This window comes from Urocampus carinirostris, chromosome 6 (genome assembly GCF_059441175.1).
Source record: "Urocampus carinirostris isolate Australia breed hairy pipefish chromosome 6, RoL_Ucar_1.0, whole genome shotgun sequence".
Taxonomy (NCBI): Eukaryota; Metazoa; Chordata; class Actinopteri; order Syngnathiformes; family Syngnathidae; genus Urocampus; species Urocampus carinirostris.
The window spans coordinates 5,568,842-5,593,601 of NC_142354.1; the positions used below are offsets into that span (position 1 = coordinate 5,568,842).

The 24,760-nt window shown below is 42.1% G+C and overlaps 1 protein-coding gene across 1 annotated transcript in view; it reads right to left on the bottom strand.

Annotated features, from left to right (window-relative positions):
• rims4 (regulating synaptic membrane exocytosis 4) overlaps window positions 1-24,545 on the bottom strand; it is a 40,944-nt gene extending 16,399 nt beyond the window's left edge. Inside the window, exons 1-3 of the mRNA XM_088337580.1 lie at window positions 23,976-24,545; window positions 9,543-9,687; window positions 2,250-2,362 (exon numbers count right to left, since the gene is read on the bottom strand). Coding sequence (XP_088193706.1) covers window positions 2,250-2,362; window positions 9,543-9,687; window positions 23,976-24,072 — 355 coding nt within the window. The 5' untranslated portion in view covers window positions 24,073-24,545. The remainder of the gene's footprint in view (window positions 1-2,249; window positions 2,363-9,542; window positions 9,688-23,975) is intronic.
• Between the last annotated feature and the right edge of the window lie 215 nt (window positions 24,546-24,760).

Below are 24,760 nucleotides of genomic sequence, written 5' to 3' on the forward strand. Positions count from 1 at the left end.
AAATGCATTTTTTTATATTATCCAGTTCGGGCTGAGCCGCAAGAGTCTTGTCAGACATTAAACCTGACTTGAGAAGACAGAGCTATGCCCTTGCACAATAGTATTGCCCCGTTACACATTGGTTAACTGCTGCTCAAACCTCATATTGTTAGAATATTATATAATTAAATTGTGAATGTATTTAATTGCTGTTAAAAGTGTCGATAAAAACTCATTGTTGGGATATGATATAGTGAAATTGTGTGTTTAACTGCTGTTAAAAATGTCGAAAAAATTGTTAAAACGTCATATTGTCAGAAATAACGAAATTGTGAATATGCTTAATTGCTGTTAAGATTGTTGAGAAAATTTTGTCAGACCTCACATTGTTTTTTTGCTGTTAATACTGTCAATACAATTGTTTAAACCCCCAAAAAATTAAACCTGTCCGTGGTACAGAAAAGGTTGCGGACCATTGCGTTATAATACTACTTTTCTCCCCATTAAAAAGCCCCTCCCCCCAAAAGTTTGTTTTCAATCTATTGCTTTTACAAACTTAAAAGGGACAAAAAAATGGTACTGTAGCATAGTATATTTAGCTACGGCTGCTTTATTTTAAGATGAACTTAGTCGTGTACAAACCACTCCAACGATTGATTGCATTAGATTTCCGATTTGGTGAAAGATTGCTACTTCAGATTTTAAACAGCACATGTGTTTTTTAATATTCTAGAGACCTATTGTGTTTCCCGTTTGAAGATAACATCTACTGATCTTTAATGTCAAAGGGTTGCCATGTACGGACAGTACCTTGCAAAATGTAAAGCTGTTTGTTCTCTATCGCTTCGTTCACAGACCTCTGGGCCCATCCCAGAGCAGGTGCATCTAAACTGAGACTTAATGACACACGGGAGCACTCTGTCATCGTTTGTCATTTAAGTCGACATTGGATTCTTCCGAAGTCTTTAGGGAACTTTTGAAACAATTGTCTGAGCTGAAAGAACAGGGGACCGTCACCAATTTTTTTGCAACACCTACTTTTCAGTTACATTTTATATTTTACTCGTTGTGAGTAAAATATAAAATTTTGAAATAATTTGGTTCCACTTCTGTGTCTCTGTGTTGATTCTTAGCGATTCTGTTATTTAAGCTTTAATTTTAAAGCCTAAAAAGACTACCCCTCCATCGTTGAAGTGTTTAATCGAAGAAATAACATCCAACTTGAAATTAAAACATTTACGATACACTGTTAACGGCTCCCTCCGAACATATAAAAACATTTGGCAATCTTTTCTTACACTTTTTGAAAGAGAATAAATTAACAATCTAGATCTGAAATTTCGCACTTAACTAAAGGTACCCTTGTGTATTATTATTATTATTATTATTATTATTATTTATTTATTTATTTATTTTATTTTATTCTCATGTCTTTGGATTGGTGCTGTTCCAAGACCATTTTGTATGGGTATGTATGTATATTTCTTTTGGGGGGGGATTTCCTCGGACCTGTACCAATGCCATGTCATGATTACTCATTGCACTCACCCACGCCCGCTCATTTGGCGCCAGCTGCTCCTGGTTACCTGATTGGTTCCTCCTCCTATTAGAGCTCAGTGCTCTCACTCGCCCTTGGTCAGTTCGTCAGCGAACCTCTGCTTACGCAAGGCAAGCACTTTGACCCTGACTACCGTCGGCCCCGTTTTTTCATCCGAATACCACTCATCTGTTCCTGATTCCCCGTTTGTCTCCAGCTACGACCCGTTTTTGACCACGGACCACGTCCTGATCTGTCGTCCCGGCTAACAACCTGTTTTTGCCTACCGACCACGCTCTGATCCCCCGCTCCGGCTATCGACACGTTTTTCCCGTTTGATCACGCTATTATCTCTCGCTCCGGGACATCCACTCCTGTACTCCGACCACGCTCAGATACCGTGAGCGGCCTACTTTCCTCGTCCAGCAAGGACCGGATCGCTGGCGCTGATTTTTCCTCTATATCTTAATAAACATGTGAGAAACGTTACGCGATTGGGTCTACCATTTGTTCTGATTCTGACAGTAGCACACTTGTTGTGTCTGTTTTAAATAATGTTTAAAATCAATAAAATTATTTGATCGTAAGTTTGAAGTCTGGAATGTGCAGTATGACAAAACGTTCTTGGGGGCAAATACTTTCGCTAAGTACTGTATGTAAAAGAAATAAAATTTATAGCATTATCGTAGACAGTGTTGCCAATAAAGTGCTAACATGTAAATGCTAATCTCACCCATTGACGTCATGGCCAAGGTCTGCCTCCCGACAAATTGGGCCGGTCCCATTCCCTCTAGGAAATCGCTGAACTGGGTGTCAGAGGCCAGGCACACGCCGCTGTAGTTAAGACTACAAAATAACACAAAGTAAATGCACAAAGTCAAGCATTTTGGGATGTTTAGTAAAAAAAAAGAAAAATCGGTAAATGTTTTGGCGGATATTTACGAAAGGACATTCAAAAGAGAAATGAAGAAGCAGCAATTGGACCAGGCTTTTAATTAAGTGCAGAGCGTCTAGGCAGTCGTCAGGGAATAATTTACAGTCTAGGTTCAACAAAACCACTTAGCTGAGATCAGTCCTTTACACGATGCTTTTAACATTTTACGTTTGCCGAGTGTGCTCGATGAGTAGCAAAACACCGGCCAGCTGTAATCAGATGACACAGAAAAAAAAGAAAAAAGTGGGCTTTGGAAAAGGACAGCAGGACTGCAAATCGTGCATTTGTAGCCAAAACATCGGATTTTATAAGACAATTTAGCCACGGCCTCGGGAGAGATTTCTCTTGGCTTTTTTGATGAATGTGCCCACCAAATGTGCCTTTGCTAAATCAAATTAAAAACATAAACAAAAGCATATACAGTAAACGCTCGCTGTATGGATTTACTTTGAACTATTTTGCTAATCTGCGGATTTTATTGTGCATTTTGTTCTGCAATCTGATTGGATAAACAGTCTCCTCTTTTCTGTCTGCCTGTGTGTCAATAACATTGCGGTCGAGTTGTAAACGTATGTTAAACATCTGGATTGACCTACATTAGGTACGTACGAATCTTTTTCAATTTTGAGTTTCTCTAAAAGCCACCCTAGAGGATGATGCTGCCACTACCATGTTTGACAGTGAGGATGATGTTTACAGGGTGATCTGCATTGAGTTTCTCTAAAACCAATCTTGTCAACAAAACGCTCTAGACCCTCAAAGCCATGAAAGAAAGAGAAAGATGCTTTCTACCGGCAACAAAGTTGGACCGCTCAACATGCTAGAGAAAGGTAAAAGCATTTTTAAAATAAAAAAGTCTATAGTGTTCTGAAATCGTTTTCAATCCTGTTTGGAATCAATTTGTCAAATAGTGTGAACATATAAATAGGGTTTGTTCTTTGGTTCAAACCGGTAATAACAGTATGACCGGTTTTCGTCAAATGACTACATATCACATTTTAACAGTGCGAAACTTAATAAAAATATTTCAGAACAAAAGCCAAGAAAGTCAAACCAAAAAAAGCAGCAATGCAACGAAAATAGAAATACTGTATAACAATGTAACTAGAGAAAGCAATACATTCCTTTGCATAATATTTTGGAATTAAAGTCACTAATGCATATAAAGTGTCAATTATCTCTCATCGGCTCTGTTGCCATAGTGACAGAGGTTTTACAGGGTTTTGTTCAGGAACAGTAACATGAATGCATATACGGTTGCAGCTTGTTGCTCTCTGAGGGGTAAGCTCTTTTGTGATTTGATTAAATTTAGGGTGTTGCCACAGAAGCAGACCACTTTACCACAAAAATTAAATACGGCATTTTTTCTGTAGCTGAAATAAACGTCCTCTCCGGGCTGCGCTTTCTGTTTGTATCTGTCATTTTAGCTTCTAATTTGACCCTCTCATTTGCCTGGCAGGAGGAATGCAGCAGCAGGACAGGTTGAGAGGGTTGCCAAAAGTATGCTTGTCAGTCTCACACTCAGTCATAAACTTGAAGGGTTCCAAGGGCGTAGGGTGAGGGAGAGAAGGGTTCTACCACCTAAATTGAGACGCATGCTTGAGGAAATTGATGGATCTATTTGCCAACCCCTACTGTGTGACGAATTATTTTTGGTATGTTTGATAAACTGCGGGATGTAAAATGAAAATGTAGTTTGGGGTAGACATTCAAATCTATTCAGCAGCACCGCCAGACAGATGTAATAACGTCAGACCCCATATATAATAAATTTGTGCTGTATATCAATAATGCAGTAGGTCCATCACCATTTGCCCTGTGTGTGAGCGAGAGGACACTACAATCTATGGGATTTGCGAGAAAAAGACAAAATGGAAATAAACTGCTGTACTTTTCATGAATATTTTCTTTGTTTTTTGCAAATAACTTATGTGACATTATTTGGCTGGCTTGATGGATAAGTGACGAACAAAACAAACGGCAATGTAGACTTTGAGGGCAAATTCATTTTTTGTTGTACTAACATTGTAATAATTCTGTGATGTTTGGCACATGCAGTCCCTCTCTTTCTCCAAGAGATAGAAGCATTACCCCCAATTCCAGTCCCCCTCATATTTCCTCTGCCTTTGTGCTTTCAATCAGACAATTAGCAACCTCTACTATACATACTTTGGTTTCCCACTTCACGTTGCTGAATCGTTTTGATTCCTGCTCAAGACATTCACTTGCCTAGATGACCAGCTTCTACTCCCAAGACCTTCCTCTTCAGTTGGCTCCTTGTTAAAGATCATCCACTGCAGCCATCTTCTTGAAGGTATCTCCAAGTCTCCTTTTCTCGGCACCAAAAGATCCCCTCTCAAGTCTCCCTTTCGAGTCTTCCCTCCTCAGCAGTGCCAGTTCCACTCTCCCATATCTTTGGTAACGTCTATTTTCATTTCTTATATAAACACCCCTTCTTGGGGTTTAATCACATTTTCCGTTTCACGTCTCCCTGTGTCATGCATTTGGGTCTGTCTGACATCCTGTGACAAACTCTGCTCATTCTCATACAAAAAATACAGTGGACTATTAGCCGCACCGGACACATGAAATGAAAACTACTGTTATGGCTTAGGTTGCATAAAAAGCACCAGAAAATGAAGGATTTTATTTTATTTGACTAAACTTTTATTATGACATCTTTTTTCACCACAAAAAAATAATAAGAATTAGCATTATTTTGCATACACAAAGGCCTGCGACTCACTAAAGATTGGTCCACGACCCACTTTTTGGTCCTGACCCACCAGCTGAGAAATGCTGTTCTTCTCTGAATGGCATTCCTTGCCGTGCTACCAAGAATAAGTTTTTTTTATTCTCCAAGCTCCATTCACAAGAAATAAGTACATGAGTCATAGCAAGGCTACATGCTCCTTCCTGCCAGTGGCAGCTGCAGGCGGCATGCGAATAAACAGTCGCACGTCTGCGTTCCTGTCATGCCACATTCTCACACTGCCACTTTATGTGCAGCCTGCAATCTTATCTGCCACTAGGAAATGGCTCCAGGATGACAAACACATTACAATTGTTCATTTCGTCTGCATTTACCATTGACTTGAAATTACAGGGACAATGTTGGTAATAGGGCCATTTTAAAAAAACGCCGTTACATAATAGCGCATTTTTTTCATCAACAGGGTAAACTAACTTATTATAACTTAGAAAAGCAGTGCGTAAAGTACATTTTTTGTGCATGTCTTTCCGTATGTTTTTGCGCGTGTTTACGCACGTTTTCATGCGTGTTTATGCACGTTTTTACGTACGTTTTCGTGCGTTTTTACGTACATGTTTGTGAATATTTTTGTACGTTTTCGTGCACGTTTTTGTACGTTTTCTTGCATGTTTACATAGGTTTTTACGCGTGTTTACGTACATTTTTGTGCGTTTTTACCTACGTTTTCGTGCGTGTTTACATAGTTTTTGTGTTGTTTCTGTACATTTTCATGCGTGTTTACATATGTTTACGTTTGAGTACGTTTTCATGCGTTTTCTACGTACATATTTGTGCATATTTATGTACGTTTTCGTGCATGTTTATGGACGTTTTCGTGCATGTTTACATAAGTTGTTACGCGTGTTTACGTACGTTTTTGTGCGTCTTCACGTAGTTTTTGTGTTGTTTATGTACTTGTTACACGTGTTTACATACATTTTCATGCGTGTTTACGTATGTTCTTGTGTGTGTTTATGTACATTTTCTTGCGCGTTTACGTATGTTTTTGTACGTTTTTACGTACGTTTTCGTGTGAGTTTACGTATGTTTTTGTACGTTTTTACGTACGTTTTCGTGTGAGTTTACGTACGTTTTTGAGCATTTTTACGTACATACTCGTGCATATTTAAGTACGTTTTCGTGCAGGTTTTTGTATGTTTTCTTGCATGTATATGTACGTTTTTATACATGTTTACATAGGTTTTTACGCATATTTATGTACATTTTTGTGTATTTCTACCTGCGTTTTTGTGCGTGTTTACGTAGTTTTTGTGTTGTTTATGTACGTTTTCACGCTTGTTTACATACATTTTCGTGCGTGTTTACGTATGTTCTCGTGTGTGTTTATGTACATTTTCTTGCGCGTTTTACGTATTTATTTGTGCATATTTATGTACGTTTTTGTGCATGTTTTTGTACGTTTTCTTGCATGTTTATGTATGTTTTCGTGGATGTTTACATAGGTTTTTACACGTGTTTACGTACGTTTTTGTGCATTTTTACCTATGTTTTCGTGCGTGTTTACATAGTTTTTATATTGTTTATGTACGTTTTCACGCGTGTTTACACAAAATTCACATTTCCAGCAGCATCCCTGAGCTGAGAACAATACAATAATAAAGCAAAAAGATTATGTTCTTGTGTGTGTTTACGTACATTTTCCTGCACGTTTACATATGTTTTTGTACGTGCGGGTTTACGTACGTCCTTGGGCGTGTTTACGTACGTTTTCGTGCGTTCTTACGTACACTTTCTTGCGTGTTTATGTATGCTTTCATGGATGTTTACGTACATTTTCGTGCGTGTTTACAGACGTTTTCATGCATGTTTACATATGTTTTCATGCCTGTTTACGTACATTTTTGTGCGTTTTTACCCACGTTTTCGTGCATGTTTATGTACGTTTTCATGATTGTTTATTCACATGCTGATTGTTATTTTATGATATTGTTTATTTTTTTATCTTTTTTTTTGCACTTCCAGTGTTGGATAAATCTGTTGCTGGGGAGGTGCGATACAATACAGCAACCTGTTCTCTGTTCATGTGATTTGAATACTGTTTGGAAAATTTTAATGTCTTTTACATTCAACAAAGTAACAGGAATAATTACTTTCCCTGGTAACTAGTTGCTTTTACTTTAGAGTAATTGAGCCACTAACTCAGTTACCTTTGGAAAAAATAGTGAGTATCTATAACTATCCATCCATTATCTGCACAGCTTATCCTCAGTGGGGTCGCTGGTTGCCAGCCAGTTGCAGGGCACACAGAGACAGACAACTCACTCAATCACACCTAGGGACAATTTGGACCGGTCAATTAACCTGACATCCATATTTTTGGAATGTAAGAGGAAACCAGAGTGCCAGGAGAAAACCCAGGCAGGCACGAGGAGAACATGCAAACTCCACACGGGGAAGTTGCGGGGGCTAGACGTGAACCCTGAACATCTGCACCATGGGTCTGCGCGCTAGCCACCCAGCTGCTGTGCCGCCCCAACTATAGTTAATGACTTTTTAAAATGAACGTGCCCAACATTGGTGGGGACACAAAGAAACTGCCAGCACAGTACGGTTAAAATGGCCCTAGATTGAGTGCGCCCTTATTTTAATTTGTTGATGAATCCCACTTTAAAATCTACTTGGACAATTCTAATTGCTTTCTACAGCAACTCATTAGCCAATAATTTCTTCCCTTGGGTGCCGCCCACCTGCGTCTCCTGTGGGTCTTTGATGTTTTCGTTGCATTTTAGAGCCAAAAGCGCCTTAGTCATAAATAGAAACAGGAATTGTGTGTGCGTGCGTTTGCGCCTGCGATGCAATCATCCTCCTCTGATTTAGCACACACATTCCCCACCGTAAGATTTAAAAATGAGCCCCCCCCTTCCCTTATATAACTGCAGGATTTCAAAGCAAGGTTGATCCCGTGTGCATGAGTTTGTGTGTTCATGTGGTGGTGATTGCTGTGTGTGAGTGTGTGTTTTGTTGTGAACGTGTATATAGTAGTACAAATGTCATAAACTGCCAGGCACGCTACCTCACTACTTATTGGGATGATTATCATGACAATAAAGTTGAAGAATATGTTGACGATGCTAACGAATATGATGATGATGATGAATATGATGAATTTGAGGATGATTATTATACAGGAGGGAGAGGGCAACAAAAATAAAGAGTAGGATAAATATGATAATGAAAAATACATTAAATATGATGAATATGATTGATATCATGCTGATGATGATGAAAAGTAATATATTGATATGATGATAATGTTGATGAGGAATACAATGCTAATGAATCTGATAATAGAATAATGACGATGAGATCGATAATAACAACGGTGATGATGAATACAATAAATAAGAGGATGTTTATGATGAGTATTATGATGAAAAATATGATTAGATAATGAATGAATTGGTGAATACGATTGTAATGAAGCTGATAAAAACGGTGGGTGGGACGATGATGATTATGAGAACGAATATGATTAATATGATGATGATGAATTTGATGGCAATTATGAAATTGAAAATAATCATGATGTTTCCCGTAAATATGACAAGTCTCATGAATATGATGACAATGCTGATACAAATGTAAATGCAAATGGTCTGCATTTAAATAGCGCTTTTCAAGTCAATGAAGACCTCACAAACCGCTTTACAATGTGCTTCACACTTCCCCATTCACACACACTCACACTCTGATGATAATTATGATGATGAATACAATGAATATGATGAATATGATGATGATAATCTCTCTCTATCTCTCCATCACTCCCTTTCTTTATGTCTTTTTCTCATCCTCTGTGTCTGAATCTGTCTCTCTCTCACTGACTGTCTAGTCTGCTTTGGTCTGTCTCATGATTTCAATGGGAGCAGCCAGTCCAGGGACTTGCAAATATGGCGTATAAAACACACTTCCGAGCTCGCATTTTGCCAGCTTGATTTTGCTTTCCTCCTTTTTTTGTGGCTGCTTTTGGGTTTAAATTGTTCCTATTATTGAGCCCTGTCAGACAAATTAGCAAGGAAATAGCATCCATATAAAACACTCATGGTCCGTGCTGACGTGAAACTTTTCATATTAAGGCAAACTATTGTCACGCGGACTGCAAGTTTGACACCACTGGTCAACATGGTTTCTGTTGCAACAAACATCAGTGTTCTTACTAATCAATGAAAACATGTATTAGTATCATCATAAATTCAACAAATTTGTTTTCCAGTGTGGGCAAATTTCGCTTAAGTCAGTAACCAAATGGCGAGCCTCGCTACCAGGCAGGCAGACTGAGGGGATCTTGCACTTTACTAAATGGCAGGCGGCGGACTCACTTGCCCTCAGAGCCGTAACTGTTCATGCTGTCCTCGATGGACTCGTGGCTCGCCTGCCGTGGCGGACGACTCGGCATCTCCACCGCCAGGCCCGTCTCTGTGCTCCTCTGGATAGCGCCCTTTAGCTTGCGCCCCTCCGTGTCCACTACAAAGACACACAAAAAGGTTATTTTAGGTAATGGGACAAAATAAAAAACCTTTTAGCAAAAAAATAGCAATAAAATACAAAATGTGTTTGCACACAAGGCAGTCTCTCACACACACCACAGGATATTAAAGTGTTTCAAAATATTGTTTGACTCTCTGACCTTGAAAAATATTTTTATGCTGCCATAAATCATTTTTTGAGTTAAAGTTGACACAAAACAGATGAAAATACAAAAACCAGATGAGTGGCTCTCAAATAGTGGGGCAGGCACGAGGCTCCAGCAAGGAAGAAAAAAAGGCAACTAGACCATTACACTAGGGGGCAGTGGCGTTCAACAGTATTTTGTGACCTCATTAGAAAATATATTTAAAAGGGAGAGACAGGCGAAGAGAGACAGGGTGAAGTTTCACAACCAGAACGGGAGTAGAACCCAGATGCGTAACGTTAGTCACAAGTTTTATTTAGATATTGTCATGATTACCCAAGTGGAGCCACCTGGGGCAATCATCTGGCGCGCTGGAATGTGCCTTCTGATTGGGTTATGTTCCCTATTTAAGCATTCTACACCGAGACATGGGGGTCGGAGGATTAATCCTGTAATTCTGTACCCCGTAAGACTCTCCCGATTACCTCTGCCTTCTTGTTTACCTGATTTTGCCTGCCTCCGATCCGACCTGCCTCTGATTCGACCTGCTTTCGTCCCACGCTACGATCTTCTCTTCAGTCCTGAATTGTACGAACACTCTGGGGTCCCCTGCTCTGTTCTGGTAATCCTCGTGACAGAATCCTCCGACCAGAATGGACCCCGCGTTCGTACATTTGCCCCCTGACCACTATCAAAGCCTGAATCAGCAGCGCAATTCCCCTTCAGAATGCGCAGTTCGGCAAGTCCTTTCCGACATGGCGAAATTGGCTGAGGCACCTCCGGCCGTATGACTGCGCAATGACTCCCATGCCTGCCTGTTCGACTCCCATGCCTGCCTGTTCGACTCCCATGCCTGCCTGTTCGACTCCCATGCCTGCCTGTTCGACTCCCAAGCCTGCCTGTTCGACTCCCAAGCCTGCCTGTTCGACTCCCAAGCCTGCCTGTTCGACTCCCGAGCCTGCCTGTTCGACTCCCATGCCTGCCTGTTCGACTCCCATGCCTGCCTGTTCGACTTCCATGCCTGCCTGCTCGACTCCCATGCCTGCCTGCTCGACTCCCATGCCTGCCCTGAGTCTGCCTGCTCGACTCCCATGCCTGCCCTGAGTCTGCCTGCTCGACTCCCATGCCTGCCCTGAGTCTGCCTGTACTGATTTTGTCCCGTCTTTCCTCTCCTGTCTTGTCTGTTCCCTTTCCGCTCCCCGGAGTCCGACTCTTCTGAATCTGACCCCCCCTGAGTCTGGACTCTTCTGAATCTGACCCCCCCTGAGTCTGGACTCTTCTGAATCTGACCCCCCCTGAGTCTGGACTCTTCTGAATCTGACCCCCCCTGAGTCTGGACTCTTCTGAATCTGACCCCCCCTGAGTCTGGACTCTTCTGAATCTGACCCCCCCTGAGTCTGGACTCTTCTGAATCTGACCCCCCTGAGTCTGGACTCTTCTGAATCTGACCCCCCCTGAGTCTGGACTCTTCTGAATCTGACCCCCCCTGAGTCTGGACTCTTCTGAATCTGACCCCCCTGAGTCTGGACTCTTCTGAATCTGACCCCCCTGAGTCTGGACTCTTCTGATTCTGCCTGTCCTGTCTGATTCTGCCTGTCCTGATCTGCCTGTGTTTCCCTGTGACGTGTCTTGGGTTAAATTTATTTTTATTTTTATTTTTTCTGAGGGACTTCTGGAGCCGTCCCTTGAGGGGGGGGTTCTGTCATGATTACCCAAGTGGAGCCACCTGGGGCAATCATCTGGCGCGCTGGAATGTGCCTTCTGATTGGGTTATGTTCCCTATTTAAGCATTCTACACCGAGACATGGGGGTCGGAGGATTAATCCTGTAATTCTGTACCCCGTAAGACTCTCCCGATTACCTCTGCCTTCTTGTTTACCTGATTTTGCCTGCCTCCGATCCGACCTGCCTCTGATTCGACCTGCTTTCGTCCCACGCTACGATCTTCTCTTCAGTCCTGAATTGTACGAACGCTCTGGGGTCCCCTGCTCTGTTCTGGTAATCCTCGTGACAGAATCCTCCGACCAGAATGGACCCCGCGTTCGTACATTTGCCCCCTGACCACTATCAAAGCCTGAATCAGCAGCGCAATTCCCCTTCAGAATGCGCAGTTCGGCAAGTCCTTTCCGACATGGCGAAATTGGCTGAGGCACCTCCGGCCGTATGACTGCGCAATGACTCCCATGCCTGCCTGTTCGACTCCCATGCCTGCCTGTTCGACTCCCATGCCTGCCTGTTCGACTCCCAAGCCTGCCTGTTCGACTCCCAAGCCTGCCTGTTCGACTCCCAAGCCTGCCTGTTCGACTCCCGAGCCTGCCTGTTCGACTCCCATGCCTGCCTGTTCGACTCCCATGCCTGCCTGTTCGACTTCCATGGCTGCCTGCTCGACTCCCATGCCTGCCTGCTCGACTCCCATGCCTGCCCTGAGTCTGCCTGCTCGACTCCCATGCCTGCCCTGAGTCTGCCTGTACTGATTTTGTCCCGTCTTTCCTCTCCTGTCTTGTCTGTTCCCTTTCCGCTCCCCGGAGTCCGACTCTTCTGAATCTGACCCCCCCTGAGTCTGGACTCTTCTGAATCTGACCCCCCCTGAGTCTGGACTCTTCTGAATCTGACCCCCCCTGAGTCTGGACTCTTCTGAATCTGACCCCCCCTGAGTCTGGACTCTTCTGAATCTGACCCCCCCTGAGTCTGGACTCTTCTGAATCTGACCCCCCCTGAGTCTGGACTCTTCTGAATCTGACCCCCCTGAGTCTGGACTCTTCTGATTCTGCCTGTCCTGTCTGATTCTGCCTGTCCTGATCTGCCTGTGTTTCCCTGTGACGTGTCTTGGGTTAAATTTAATTTTTATTTTTATTTTTTCTGAGGGACTTCTGGAGCCGTCCCTTGAGGGGGGGGTTCTGTCATGATTACCCAAGTGGAGCCACCTGGGGCAATCATCTGGCGCGCTGGAATGTGCCTTCTGATTGGGTTATGTTCCCTATTTAAGCATTCTACACCGAGACATGGGGGTCGGAGGATTAATCCTGTAATTCTGTACCCCGTAAGACTCTCCCGATTACCTCTGCCTTCTTGTTTACCTGATTTTGCCTGCCTCCGATCCGACCTGCCTCTGATTCGACCTGCTTTCGTCCCACGCTACGATCTTCTCTTCAGTCCTGAATTGTACGAACGCTCTGGGGTCCCCTGCTCTGTTCTGGTAATCCTCGTGACAGATATAGGAGAAAGGCAACGCCTGTGATCCGGTGCTCGCAGGACGCAGGAAGCAAGCAATTGGAACGTGTACATTATAAGGAAGGCAATGTATATGTATGAATGTTTGATGGCATGTAGTGGGCATTCATCACTTTATATTGAGGGAAAACGGAAAAATTAGATTTAAAGATAACAGAATACAAGTTGTGAAATATTTGTAAAAACGCAGCGCACATCCACTAGCTTCAGGATTTGGAGGGAATTCAATTGGAAGAATGTAGTCAGATTCTTGATTATACCGAGTTTTATAGAAGGATTTTCGGGGGTTCAGCCATCACGCTGGAAAGCATGTGGAGAGCTAAACGTTGACCACATGCATATACTGTATTCTGGCTTTGTCAAAGAATACAAGATTACTGGCAGAAATTATGGTATGCCTTGAAGAAAATTATGGAATATGGGATACCCAAAATATTCAAGGTGCTTTATTTCGGCAACCTATCATATTGAAGAAAAAAAAAATAAGAACCTGGTACAGCAAGCAAAAAAGTAATAACAAGACTATGGTATAAACAAGGGCTCCCCACTGTGGAGTGGCAGGTATGCACTGTGGAGGAATTCGGTTTCTAGTGGTAGCCTCTGATTGCTTGTAGCTTACTTTCATACTTAGAGGAAGATTCCTGTTCCCCAAAAAACTTATATCAAAATTTAGTGTGAAGAGGTGCTTGTATAAAAGGTAACCCTGTTGGGTTTGAGGTGATGGACCCATGTGGGGGAGGCAGAAGCTAGAAACAGGGGTGCTCAAAACAAGGGATTGCATTTAATAACAAAACCAAGGAGGCACCAAGAAAATGGCTTGTTCAAACAAAATCAAACCTGACCAGGTCCTAACTCGACCCTGTGTCAGACCCTAACAACCACTGTATTTTTATTTTTATGAGATGAATACATGCAACAGTGCTGCTTGGAGGTCTGACATTGAACATGAAGCCGATTACAATGATTAGCAGAGGAGAAGGGATGTTGAGAGAACATAGGGAAGAGGATGTGGGGAGGTGAGGGGATTGACCCAAAATAGTCAAAAGTAAAAAATGGTGTACAAAGAAAGGAGGTTTGCTCCACAGGGAGTTGGAAGCAAGAGTAGGGATAATAGAGCACTTGAGTTGGGCTGTTTGAGCTCCCAAAGAGAAACATGATGGCGGCTGGCTGAATCTACTCATCACTGTAAACAAACAGCACATCGGGGCCAGCTCATTTGTTCAGTTGAGTTGAATTGAGGAGAGTTGAGTTTCCTGTGACAAAAATCTCAACAATTCACCTTTCCTCCATGGGCAATGACAATGCCCCATTGCAAGACTGTTGCAAATCAAAACAGAAGTACAGTTACTTTTAAAGCAAAGGAGCGAACTAAAAGTTGCGGTTTGTTTTGTGAAATTATTAATACATTATTACCGAGTATATGATGTCACATGTTATCTTCACACTACACCACAAGAGGGCACTCTAGGCCTCTGTTGATAGTTTAAACTTTGCCGCATCGTGTCGAAAAACGTCCCCCAGAGTAAAATAGCTAACATAGCATGCATCATTCATAAACGTCACTACTGGACTGTCTCAGAAAATTAGAATATTGTGATAAAGTTCTTTATTTTCTGCAATGCAATTAAAAAAACAAAAATGTCATACATTCTGGATTCATTACACATCAACTGAACTATTTCAAGCCTTTTATTATTTTAATATTGCTGAATTTGGCTTACAGCTTAAGAAAACTCAAAAATCCTATCTCAAAATATTAGAATATCATGAAAAAGTATACAAGTAGGCTATTCAACTAATCACCTGAATCATCTAATTAACTCGAAACACCTTGCGAGGTTTCCTGAGCCTTAAAAACACTCAGCTTGGTTCAGTAAACTAAATCACAAGTATGGGGAAGACTGCTGTCCAGAGGACCATCATTGATACCCTCCATCAGGAGGGTAAGACACAAAAAGAAATTTCTCAAAGAGCAGGCTGTTCACAGAGTGCAGTTTCAAAGCATATCCACAAAAAGTCTGTTGGAAGGGAAAAATGTGGCCGGAAACGCTGCACAACCAAGAGAGATGACCGCAGCCTTAACAAAATTGTGAAGAAGAGCCGCTTCCAGAATTTGGGGGAGCTTCAAAGACAGTGGGCTGAAGCTGGAGTCCAGGAATCAAAAGCCACAGTTCACAGACGTGTCCGGGAAATGGGCTACGATAGCCGTATTCCCATGGTCAAGCCACTTCTGAACTCAAGACAACGGAAGAAGCGTCTGACTTGGGCTATGGAGAAGAAGCACTGGACAGTTGCAGGGTGGTCCAAAGTCCTCTTTTCAGACGAAAGCAAGTTTTGCATTTCATTTGGAAGTCAAGGCGCCAGAGTCTGGAGAAAGGCTGGAGAGGAGCAAAATCCAAGTTGCTTGAAATCCAGTGTGAAGTTCCCACAATCAGCAATGGTTTGGGGAGCCATGTCAGCTGCTGGTGTTGGTCCACTGTGTTTCATCAAGTCCAGAGTAAATGCAACTGTGTACCAAGAGATTTTAGAGCACTACATGCTTCCATCTGCTGAAAAGCTCTATGGAGATGAGGATTTCATTTTCCAGCATGATCTGGCACCTGCCCACAGTGCCAAAACCACCAGTAACTGGTGCACTGACCATGGCATCACTGTCCTTGATTGGCCTGCTAATTCCCCTGACCTGAACCCCATTGAGAATTTGTGGGGTATAGTTAAGAAGAAGATGAAAGACACCAGACCTACAAATGCAAATGAGCTGAAGGCCGCTATCGAAGCATCCTGGGCATCAATAACACCTCAGCAATGCCACAGGCTGATTGCCTCCATGCCACGCCGGATTGATGCAGTAATCCGTGCAAAAGGATTCCCAACCAAGTACTGAGTGCATCAATGGACATTTTCAAATGTTTGATTTAGTTTTGCTGTTATAAAATTATTTTTTTACTTGGTCTGAGGAAGTATTCTAATATTTTGAGATAGGATTTTTGAGTTTTTTTCAGCTGTAAGCCAAAATCAGCAATATTCAAATAATAAAAGGCTTGAAATAGTTCAGTTGATGTGTAATGAATCCAGAATGTATGACATTTTTGTTTTTTTAATTGCATTACAGAAAATAAAGAACTTTATCACAATATTCTAATTTTCTGAGACAGTCCAGTAGAATTACTTTGAACAGTGTCTGAAACTCATGAAAAAAAGTTAGCGGACACCAGGGCAGACAACTCTGAAAACTTGCCTGCCCAGCCATAAAGTTGCCGGACAAATTTTTCGCAACTTGAAACACAAAAGGATGACTATTTGCAAAAAAACAACATTGTTGTAAAGTATTAAGGATTGATAATCAGAATATATTACAGAACTGTCACGAACCAGGACAGGAAACAGGAATGGGGAACTCAATCGCGTTACGTGCTCACAGTTTATTAGGGAGAGGAGGAATGCACGCACATTCGATCCGGGAATCGATGTTTGCGGAAGTGGATTGAATTCCGAACAAAAGAGTTGTCAAAATCAAACAGATCAGGCCAGAAATAAAACAGAATCAAACACAGGCAAATTCACAGAATTAGGCATTTCACACAGAGTTTAACAGGAGTCTTGCAAACGCTCTGACAGCTAATGGCTCAAATGACCACGTTTAAGTACTCCCAGTGAGCAATCTGTCAACGTGTTTCGGCCGGTGTCCATGGGCGGGGCCAATTGGGCGCCGTGGCAACCGTGACAAGAACAACACTTTAAAATTAAGTTTATTATAAACGTACTTATAACATCCATTGCATGTATATGACATCGCTGTGTTCCATCTGCCATCAGTATGTACCTGTATTTACTCATCTTCATTCATGCAATGTTTGCGTTGCGTCGTCTGCTGCAAGCCACGTGAACTCCTCTTTCCACGATGCTCTTAATGTACGTTTACGTTTTGTAGCGTTGTCAGCTTCTTTCGAATCTTTCTTCTGGGACTGAGGTTTTAGCTTGATTCCTAACCACTTATCCATTTTTCTTGTGTTCTTTGTGCATCTACTTTGGAAAATGATGTGCAAATGCGCGACCTTATGACGCTCAGGATTATTCGTTGCAGTCTTCTGATTGGCTGCCGAGTATGCAAATTGCCAAACGAACCGAAATTCCGAAATTTCCAAACCGAATGGTGATTTCGAAATTGGAATAAAGCAAACGTTTGATTTAGAAAAAAAAAGAATAAAAACGAAAGATTTTTTTTCTTTCTTGTGTAAGTTGTACGCCCGGCGTAAAAGATGCACGCCCCGGGCGTCTGGGCAGATGTTATTTCAGACACTGCTTTGAATCTCGTTTTTGGGGGAAATGTAATCGAACACTCAAGCGCAGAAAATTTGCACCTTGTATAGAAATTACTTTTGACCAAGTTTAAAATATTTCCTTTGGCGATATGACACTACCTTTTCTTACCAATCGGGACACGAATATTCAGAAGATAATGCGTTGTTTAGACAAAGTAAATACTTTCAATTCGCTCAAAAGGCATTTCTATACAAGGTGCAAAAGCTCTGTGCTTTACTTTTTTATTACATTCCTCCAAAAATAAGATACAAAGTGTTTTCGTTGACGTTTGCGCTAGTGCTGCATGCACCTTCCTGCTAGGGATGACATTTCCACCGAGTGGACATTTTTCAGCATGACAACGGTCTCATCTCATCTCATCTCATTAGCTGCACCCCTTATCCTCAGTAGGGGTGCGGGGGTGCTGGAGCCCATCCCAGCAAAAATCGGGCAGTGGGCATGGGACACCCTGAACTGGTTGCCAGCCAATCGCAGGGTACACAGGGACAGACAACTTGCTCGCTCATTCACACCTAGTGACAATTTGGACTGGGCAATCCACCTGAAATGCATGTCTTTGGAATGTGGGAGGAAACCGGAGTGCCCGGAGGAAACCCACGCAAGCACGGGGAGAACTCCGCACAGGAAGTCCAGTAGCTGGATTTGAACCCACACAGGAGGTTCCCAAGACCTTAGAACTGTGCCGCACACGCGCTAACCACTGCGCCGCCGTGCTACCTCATGACAACGGCAATTTATATTTAAAAAAAATTGAACAAAAATGCCACCGAAAAGAAAATCATATTCTGCACATTACAAGATGCAAGTAGTGAAATATGCAGCCGAAAAGCAGAAAACGGAAGTGAAAATGAGTCTGATGTAAGCGACATAGAAGCGGAAGTCTGAAGCAGCGGAATGTTTATGTCACGGTTGCCATGGCGCCCAATTGGCCCCGCCCATGTGCCGCCAGCTGCGGCTCGTTGACAGATTGGCTTTCTGTCTATTTAAGCTTTGTCAGCCCGTCAACGAACCTCTGCCCCGCAAGACGTGGGTTCTGAATCGGTCCTGTTTTCCTGTTGGTATTTCCTGTCCGGTATTGTTCCTGTTTATTTTGTCCTGTTTCATATCGGTTTCCAGTTTCGTTCCCGTCTATTTTTGTCCAGTTTATTACTGTCTCCAGTTTTTGTTCCGTCTAATTTGTCCTGTTTTATTTCTATATCCTGCTTCATTATCAATCCTGTCTGTCCCATCCCGGCTGGTATCGACCCCATCTGTCCGATATCTGCTCGGGCAATTGGAATCGATCTCGTCGGCTTCCTGTCTTTCCACGCCAGACCGCTGCCTAACGTGCATGACTTCCCATTTCCCGTATAATAAAAGCTTGCGTGAGAAACGTCACACATTTGGGTCCTGATCCAGTTCCGTTTTTTGACAGTTTATTGTAAAAGTGACACAGAAGATAAAAATTTCATTCGATTTAGTGATTTGGAGTGAAAATTATAGTTTGGTAAGAGTGTTAATTATGCTAGAGATATCTCAATATATTCTAATATGTTACTTCGTTCCTGAAATAACATGCATGTCAATCATGTAACGATTGTATACCGTATGTACTTATTGAGCCTGTTGTTCTCTTTTACTTTAAATTGACTCTCAAGATGACATGTACGTTTTTGGTGTTGGGTTTTATGAAATAAATTTCCCCCAAAAACGCAAATTATTCTCCAGTGGGCCTTATACTCTGGTGCGACTTATATATGGTTTTTCATATTTTCTTATTTATTTTTTTGGGCTGGTGAATCCTCTGTCAGGCTTTGGCGTTCTGGAACCTCACATTAACAGTAAGAAAAGCAATGGCATATTACCTGTCTATTGATGCTTTTATTCAAAAAGAGCAGTGTGTACCGTACTACTGTGCTGAGTCTCAGTACATACTGAATGAGGCACACAATTCTCTTTCCTACTGGCAGAGGGCAATAGTGAGACCAAGGATTCTGATTTGGTGTCAACTTCAGCCCCAAACAATAGAATTAGGAGTGGCGTACTGTGGAATTTACACCCATGCCTTCACTCCAGTCTGAATAAGTGGTGTGTTGTTCATGAATCAACCTTCAGTAGTAACCATATCTTGGAAGTGAATTTTCCTGTTTTATCTGTGAGGACTGGGGTGGAGTAGATGTAATATGGGCCAACGCACGCTCGGTTCTGTGTCCAACGACACCTCCCTTGCCACATCACTATCGCTGTAGCGCAGTCTGCTTGCCGGCTCGACTGCGCGAGACAGGCTAAGTGGGGGTCTGGGGGTATTAGCCTTGAAAGCCTGTCCTTGAAAGCTGTTAAATCAACACAAGAGTGTATTTCCTTGTCTGACGACTGTTGGCATGATCGTTTTGATTAATTGCCGCCCACTATGTTTGTGAAAGCGGTAACGTTTCTCTAGGTCTATCAGAATCCACATTAGAACCAACTCTGAATCTGATTGGCTAAACCAACAGTTTCATTCTCACGTGTTTGGTCTCATGGGGGCATGCAGATCCTCTTCTGTTGGCCTGAGGGTAGATTTTTGAGCCTTATAACAACTCGTGGCTAAAATGTAATTGGTTAAATGCTTAAATATGAAAGCGCACATCTGGAAGCAGTACAACCAGGCGGAAAGCAATGAAAAGAAAGCTGGCAGACCATATTGAATGATTAAATTTTTTTTTTTTGACAAAATATAATTAACATCACATGATTTAGATTTTGTTAATGCCAGCAGAGAAGGCCTTGCAGGCCCTCACAGCCCACCACTGAGAAGTAGTGATAGTATTAGCAGGCTAACAGCAAGACACACCATACGATATTTGCTCCCGTTGCATAGACCTTTTACAAATCTATTGATGCATTTATTCAAAAAAGACTCAATGTAAAAGCTATGGTAAGACAATAAAACATATTTTTCTATGCTACACTTATTTTATGACTTTAATGCTCTGTCAATCAAATGATGAATATTTAGGTTCATTTATTTATAAATCTTACCGTGCCTAACCAGACACGAACTTTACCATACGTCACTGTTCGTGCTAAAAAGAAATACCCCAGAGGAGTTAGAGCGATTGCTGACTGCACTGTATTTGACAGATCCCATTATTCAACCAGAGAACATTTAAGGGAACACGTTGAAACCAGACATCCTCATCAAAAAGGGTGAGCCCAAAATTCTATATAAAATAAAAGTCATGGATGCACTATTTTAAAGCAATTGACACACTCAACGGGACATTGTGCGGGATGTTTCTTTCAGGTAAAACATTCGTCACTAATTACACGTTTTATCACCAGTGAATGAGAACTATAAACAGGGTTGGGTAGGGTTACTTTAACTGGATTACTTTCAATTACTTTTGGATTACTCCAATACCAAATATGCTAATAAAAGACAAAAGAAAATAAATATGAATGACATTACTAAATTTTGTGCAGGCTTGGAATACATGGAACGGCAAAAATGATGTTGGCAAGCTGTTTGGATTTATTTTAATTTTGTTTCTGTCGCATTTTATGTTAGTTTTGCCGGTGATCAAAGAGATCAAAGCCCGGGGAGAAAGCTTACCACGTGTTGTGAGTCATAATTTTATTCTTATTTAGTTTCTTTTGTCTTTTTTTTAGCATATTTGGTATTGGAGTAATCCAAAAGTAATTGAAAGTAATCCAGTTAAAGTAACCCTACCCAACCCTGACTATAAAGAAGTCTGAACACGCTTCGGCCATTTTCTCTAATAGATGTCAAATGTAACAGTGAAAATCCCAAATTCAGGGAGACATTTACAAAAATGCAGAAAAACAGTTTTTAAGATTCAGGTACTGAAGTCATCAATTGTACTTGAATTTGTGTTTGTGTTCTATTTTAGACTTTCCAGTTCATATGCAATTCCATGAGGTACAGTCGTATGAAAAACCCCTAATCATTTTTAATATTTTACTCTATAAATCCATCCATCCATCCATCCATTACCTGCACTGCTTAACCTCAGTAGGGTCGCGGGGGTGCTGGAGCCCATCTCAGCCGTCTTCGGGCAGTGGGCAGGGGACACCCTGAACTTGTCACCAGCCAGTCACAAGGCACACGGAGACAGACAACTCACTCGCTCATTCACACCTAAGAAAAATTTGGACCAGCCAATTAACCTGACAAGCATGTTTTTGGAATGTGGGAGGAGTGCCTAGAGGAAAACCCACGCAAGCACGGGGAGAACATGCAAACTCCACACAGGAAGGTTTGATCTCATTACCCCAGAACTGTGCGGCACACAAGCTAATCACTGCGCCGCCGTGCTGCCCTACTCTATAAATCATTGGTTGTAATTTCATCGACATATATCATATAGTAGACTTATACAGTATAGTTGAGAAGTGAAATGAAGTTCATAAGATTTACAGGAAATGTGCACTAATTACTTAAAAGTAGATAGATAGATAGATAGAGAGAGAGAGAGAGAGAGAGAGGGAAAGAGAGAGAGAGAGAGAGAGAAATAGACAGACAGACAGACAGACAGACAGACAGACAGACAGACAGACAGACAGACAGACAGATAGATAGATAGATAGATAGATAGATAGATAGATAGATAGATAGATAGATAGATAGATAGATAGATAGATAGATAGATAGATAGATAGATAGATAGATAGATAGATAGATAGATAGATAGATAGATAGATAGATAGATAGATAGATAGATAGATAGATAGATAGATAGATAGATAGATAGATACTTTATTCATCCCCGTAGGGAAATTCACACGTCCAGCAGTATCCTTGTGTTGAAAATAAAACAATCATATAGTAAAAGGAATATAATACATAAGTAGAAGGATGCATACATTTAGCCACCCCAACAGAAAAATCAATCTTCAGTTGATCCTCTTTTCTAACCAGGGGTCGGTAACCTATGGCTCGCGAGCCATGTATGGCTCTTTTCCTGAGTACATATGGCTCGGTGCCAAAATTGATTCCATGCAAAATTTCTACATGTTCTTCAAAGTTAGTGCGAGCGAAGTCTACTGTAGTTCACAAGAACCTGACTATACATAAAAAATTTTAGTTCGGTACTGTCCACTACAGTTTACAGTCGAGGTTTTCAGACCAACAGACCCCATTTTAACTGTCGCCAAGGAATCCTTTATATAGAAGCCAATTAAACGATTTAAGGTTGCTGCAGATAGACTAAATGATAAAAATGAAAAAAAACACAGAAAAACTGTAAACACGAAGAAACACTAGCCGAGCACACACAGCCATTTGATTAAGTGAGCGGTAGGAGTGGGCAGAGCTATGTACACAGCGCACTTTTGTTTGCACAGCGCCATAAGAACAGGTGGTAAATATGTCCGTATCCTTGTTTGCAGTATTTTGTGACATTTTTACAGAAGACCCCTGCTTGCGCCTTGTTTTAAAACCATTATTTTTGAAAATAAATGAAGGTAAAAATTAACCTCAGTGATCTTGGGTAATTGCGGGAAGGAGGCCAGTTTAAAGTGGTATATTTGTTGATATGGGACACGGGCTCTGGCATTATTGTAATTTCCTAAACCGTATCAAATCATCCAACGTCACACAAGTGAAATAAAATGTGCTGAAAATGTAGACTTTGTCTGGACAGTGGATTTGGTGGTTATGCTGCAATTTGTCTTAAAATATATGGTGTAACGCTCAAAAAAAATAAAAATAATGATGAGTTAAAAATATTATGCTGTTATGGCTTTTGGGGGTTAAAAAGGTCCCCCTCTGTTAGACTACCACTTTTATTCCCTCAAAAACGCCTAAAAAACATATTTTTTTTTAATGTTTCTTTAAATTTCAACAACAAAATATCTTAAATCGAGATTAGTATTGTTGGTCTAGAGCGATTGGCTGGCAACCAGTTCAGGGTGTCCCCTTCCCACTGCCCGGAGATGGCTGGGATGGGCTCCAACCCCCCCGCGACCCTAATGAGGATAAGCGGTACGGCTAATGAGATGAGATGAGATGAGATATCTTGATGCAAGACTAAGTCTCTGTTCCTAAGTAAAGCGCTCCAACAATAGGGTTAGATTTACATTGTTGTGTAAAAGAAATTCCACTTTAAGTTTTGAATAAGCACATGTTGTTACGTTTTGTTTTTAACATGCATTCTGCATAACAATAAGCAAGAGGACAAGTAGAATAGATTAGGTTTCACAGGTCATCAACTAGCAACTTGGTTAAATAGTATCCACAAAAGTGTCAACATCTACATCGATGATCATGTGACAACCATTAGATGCTGGCCTTCAAGGCAGAAATTCAAATAAAAAGCCATATTGGAGACATGCCAACAAAATCAAGATATTCATATGGGCAAAATAACACAGATTTGATTAAAAAACGTGTAACATTTTCTTGGAAAACAAAAAAAAAATCCCTGGATGAGCCCAAAACTTTTAAACTGAAGTGTACTGACAGTAATTTGTAACCAGACTACTCGAACTTACTTTTAAAATAAGCTATTCTGCATATTTACTATTTTTCAGTAACGCACCCAACAGCAGATATCTGAAAATGACCGTTTGTCTCGTGGTCTGACACAGACATGCATGCACTTACCTCCGTCGTCCTCATCGAAGGAGTTCATGCACGGGAAGTAAACGGCGAGCGCCTCGAAGGAAGCCGACAGACTGATTCTGCTCTGCGAGCGCTCCATGTAGAGGCCCCCGCCGCCCCCAGTGCTCCCTCCACCCGCCGGCGGGCCCGCGTCGGCCGGCTTGGCCAAGCGCGGCTGCTGGGCATTCTTCACGCGGAGTACGGCGCGCGGCGTCTTGTTCGGCGGTCGTCGGCTGCCCCCCGCGGCGGCAGACCCCCCAAGACAGCCGGGAAAGGTGACTCACAAGCCGGGAGGAGGAGGAGACGGAGGATGAAGAAGAAGATGGGGGGGCGGAGAATAGAGCTCATAGAGGATGCTTTGTTCTTGGGTCTCAGGTCCCAAAAGTCGGATTTGACGCCGATTTAGGAGGGTTTTGGAAGCTGAAAGGATGGAGCTCCCTTGCGCATTTCCACGGGAGCGAGAAACAAGCAACTTTGCAGCGGTGCAGACGATGGCAGCGGCAGCGGTAGCCTGCTGGGATTTGGGGGACGCTCGTCTGCTATCAGTCAGCTCACTTTAGATGATCAGGACGAGGATGGGGACAAGGATGGGGCGAGGATGGGGACGAGGGGAGTCTGTCAGGATGAAAGAGGGAGGGAGAGGAAAGGGACGGAGTCGACCAATCACATGCTATGGGAGAGAGAAGGGGCGCGGCTGCACGAAAGGGGGAAATGTTGTTTCCATAGTTTTTGGTAGGGGTGGGTGATAATGGGAATTACGGTATCGATCCGATCCAAGTAAATACAGG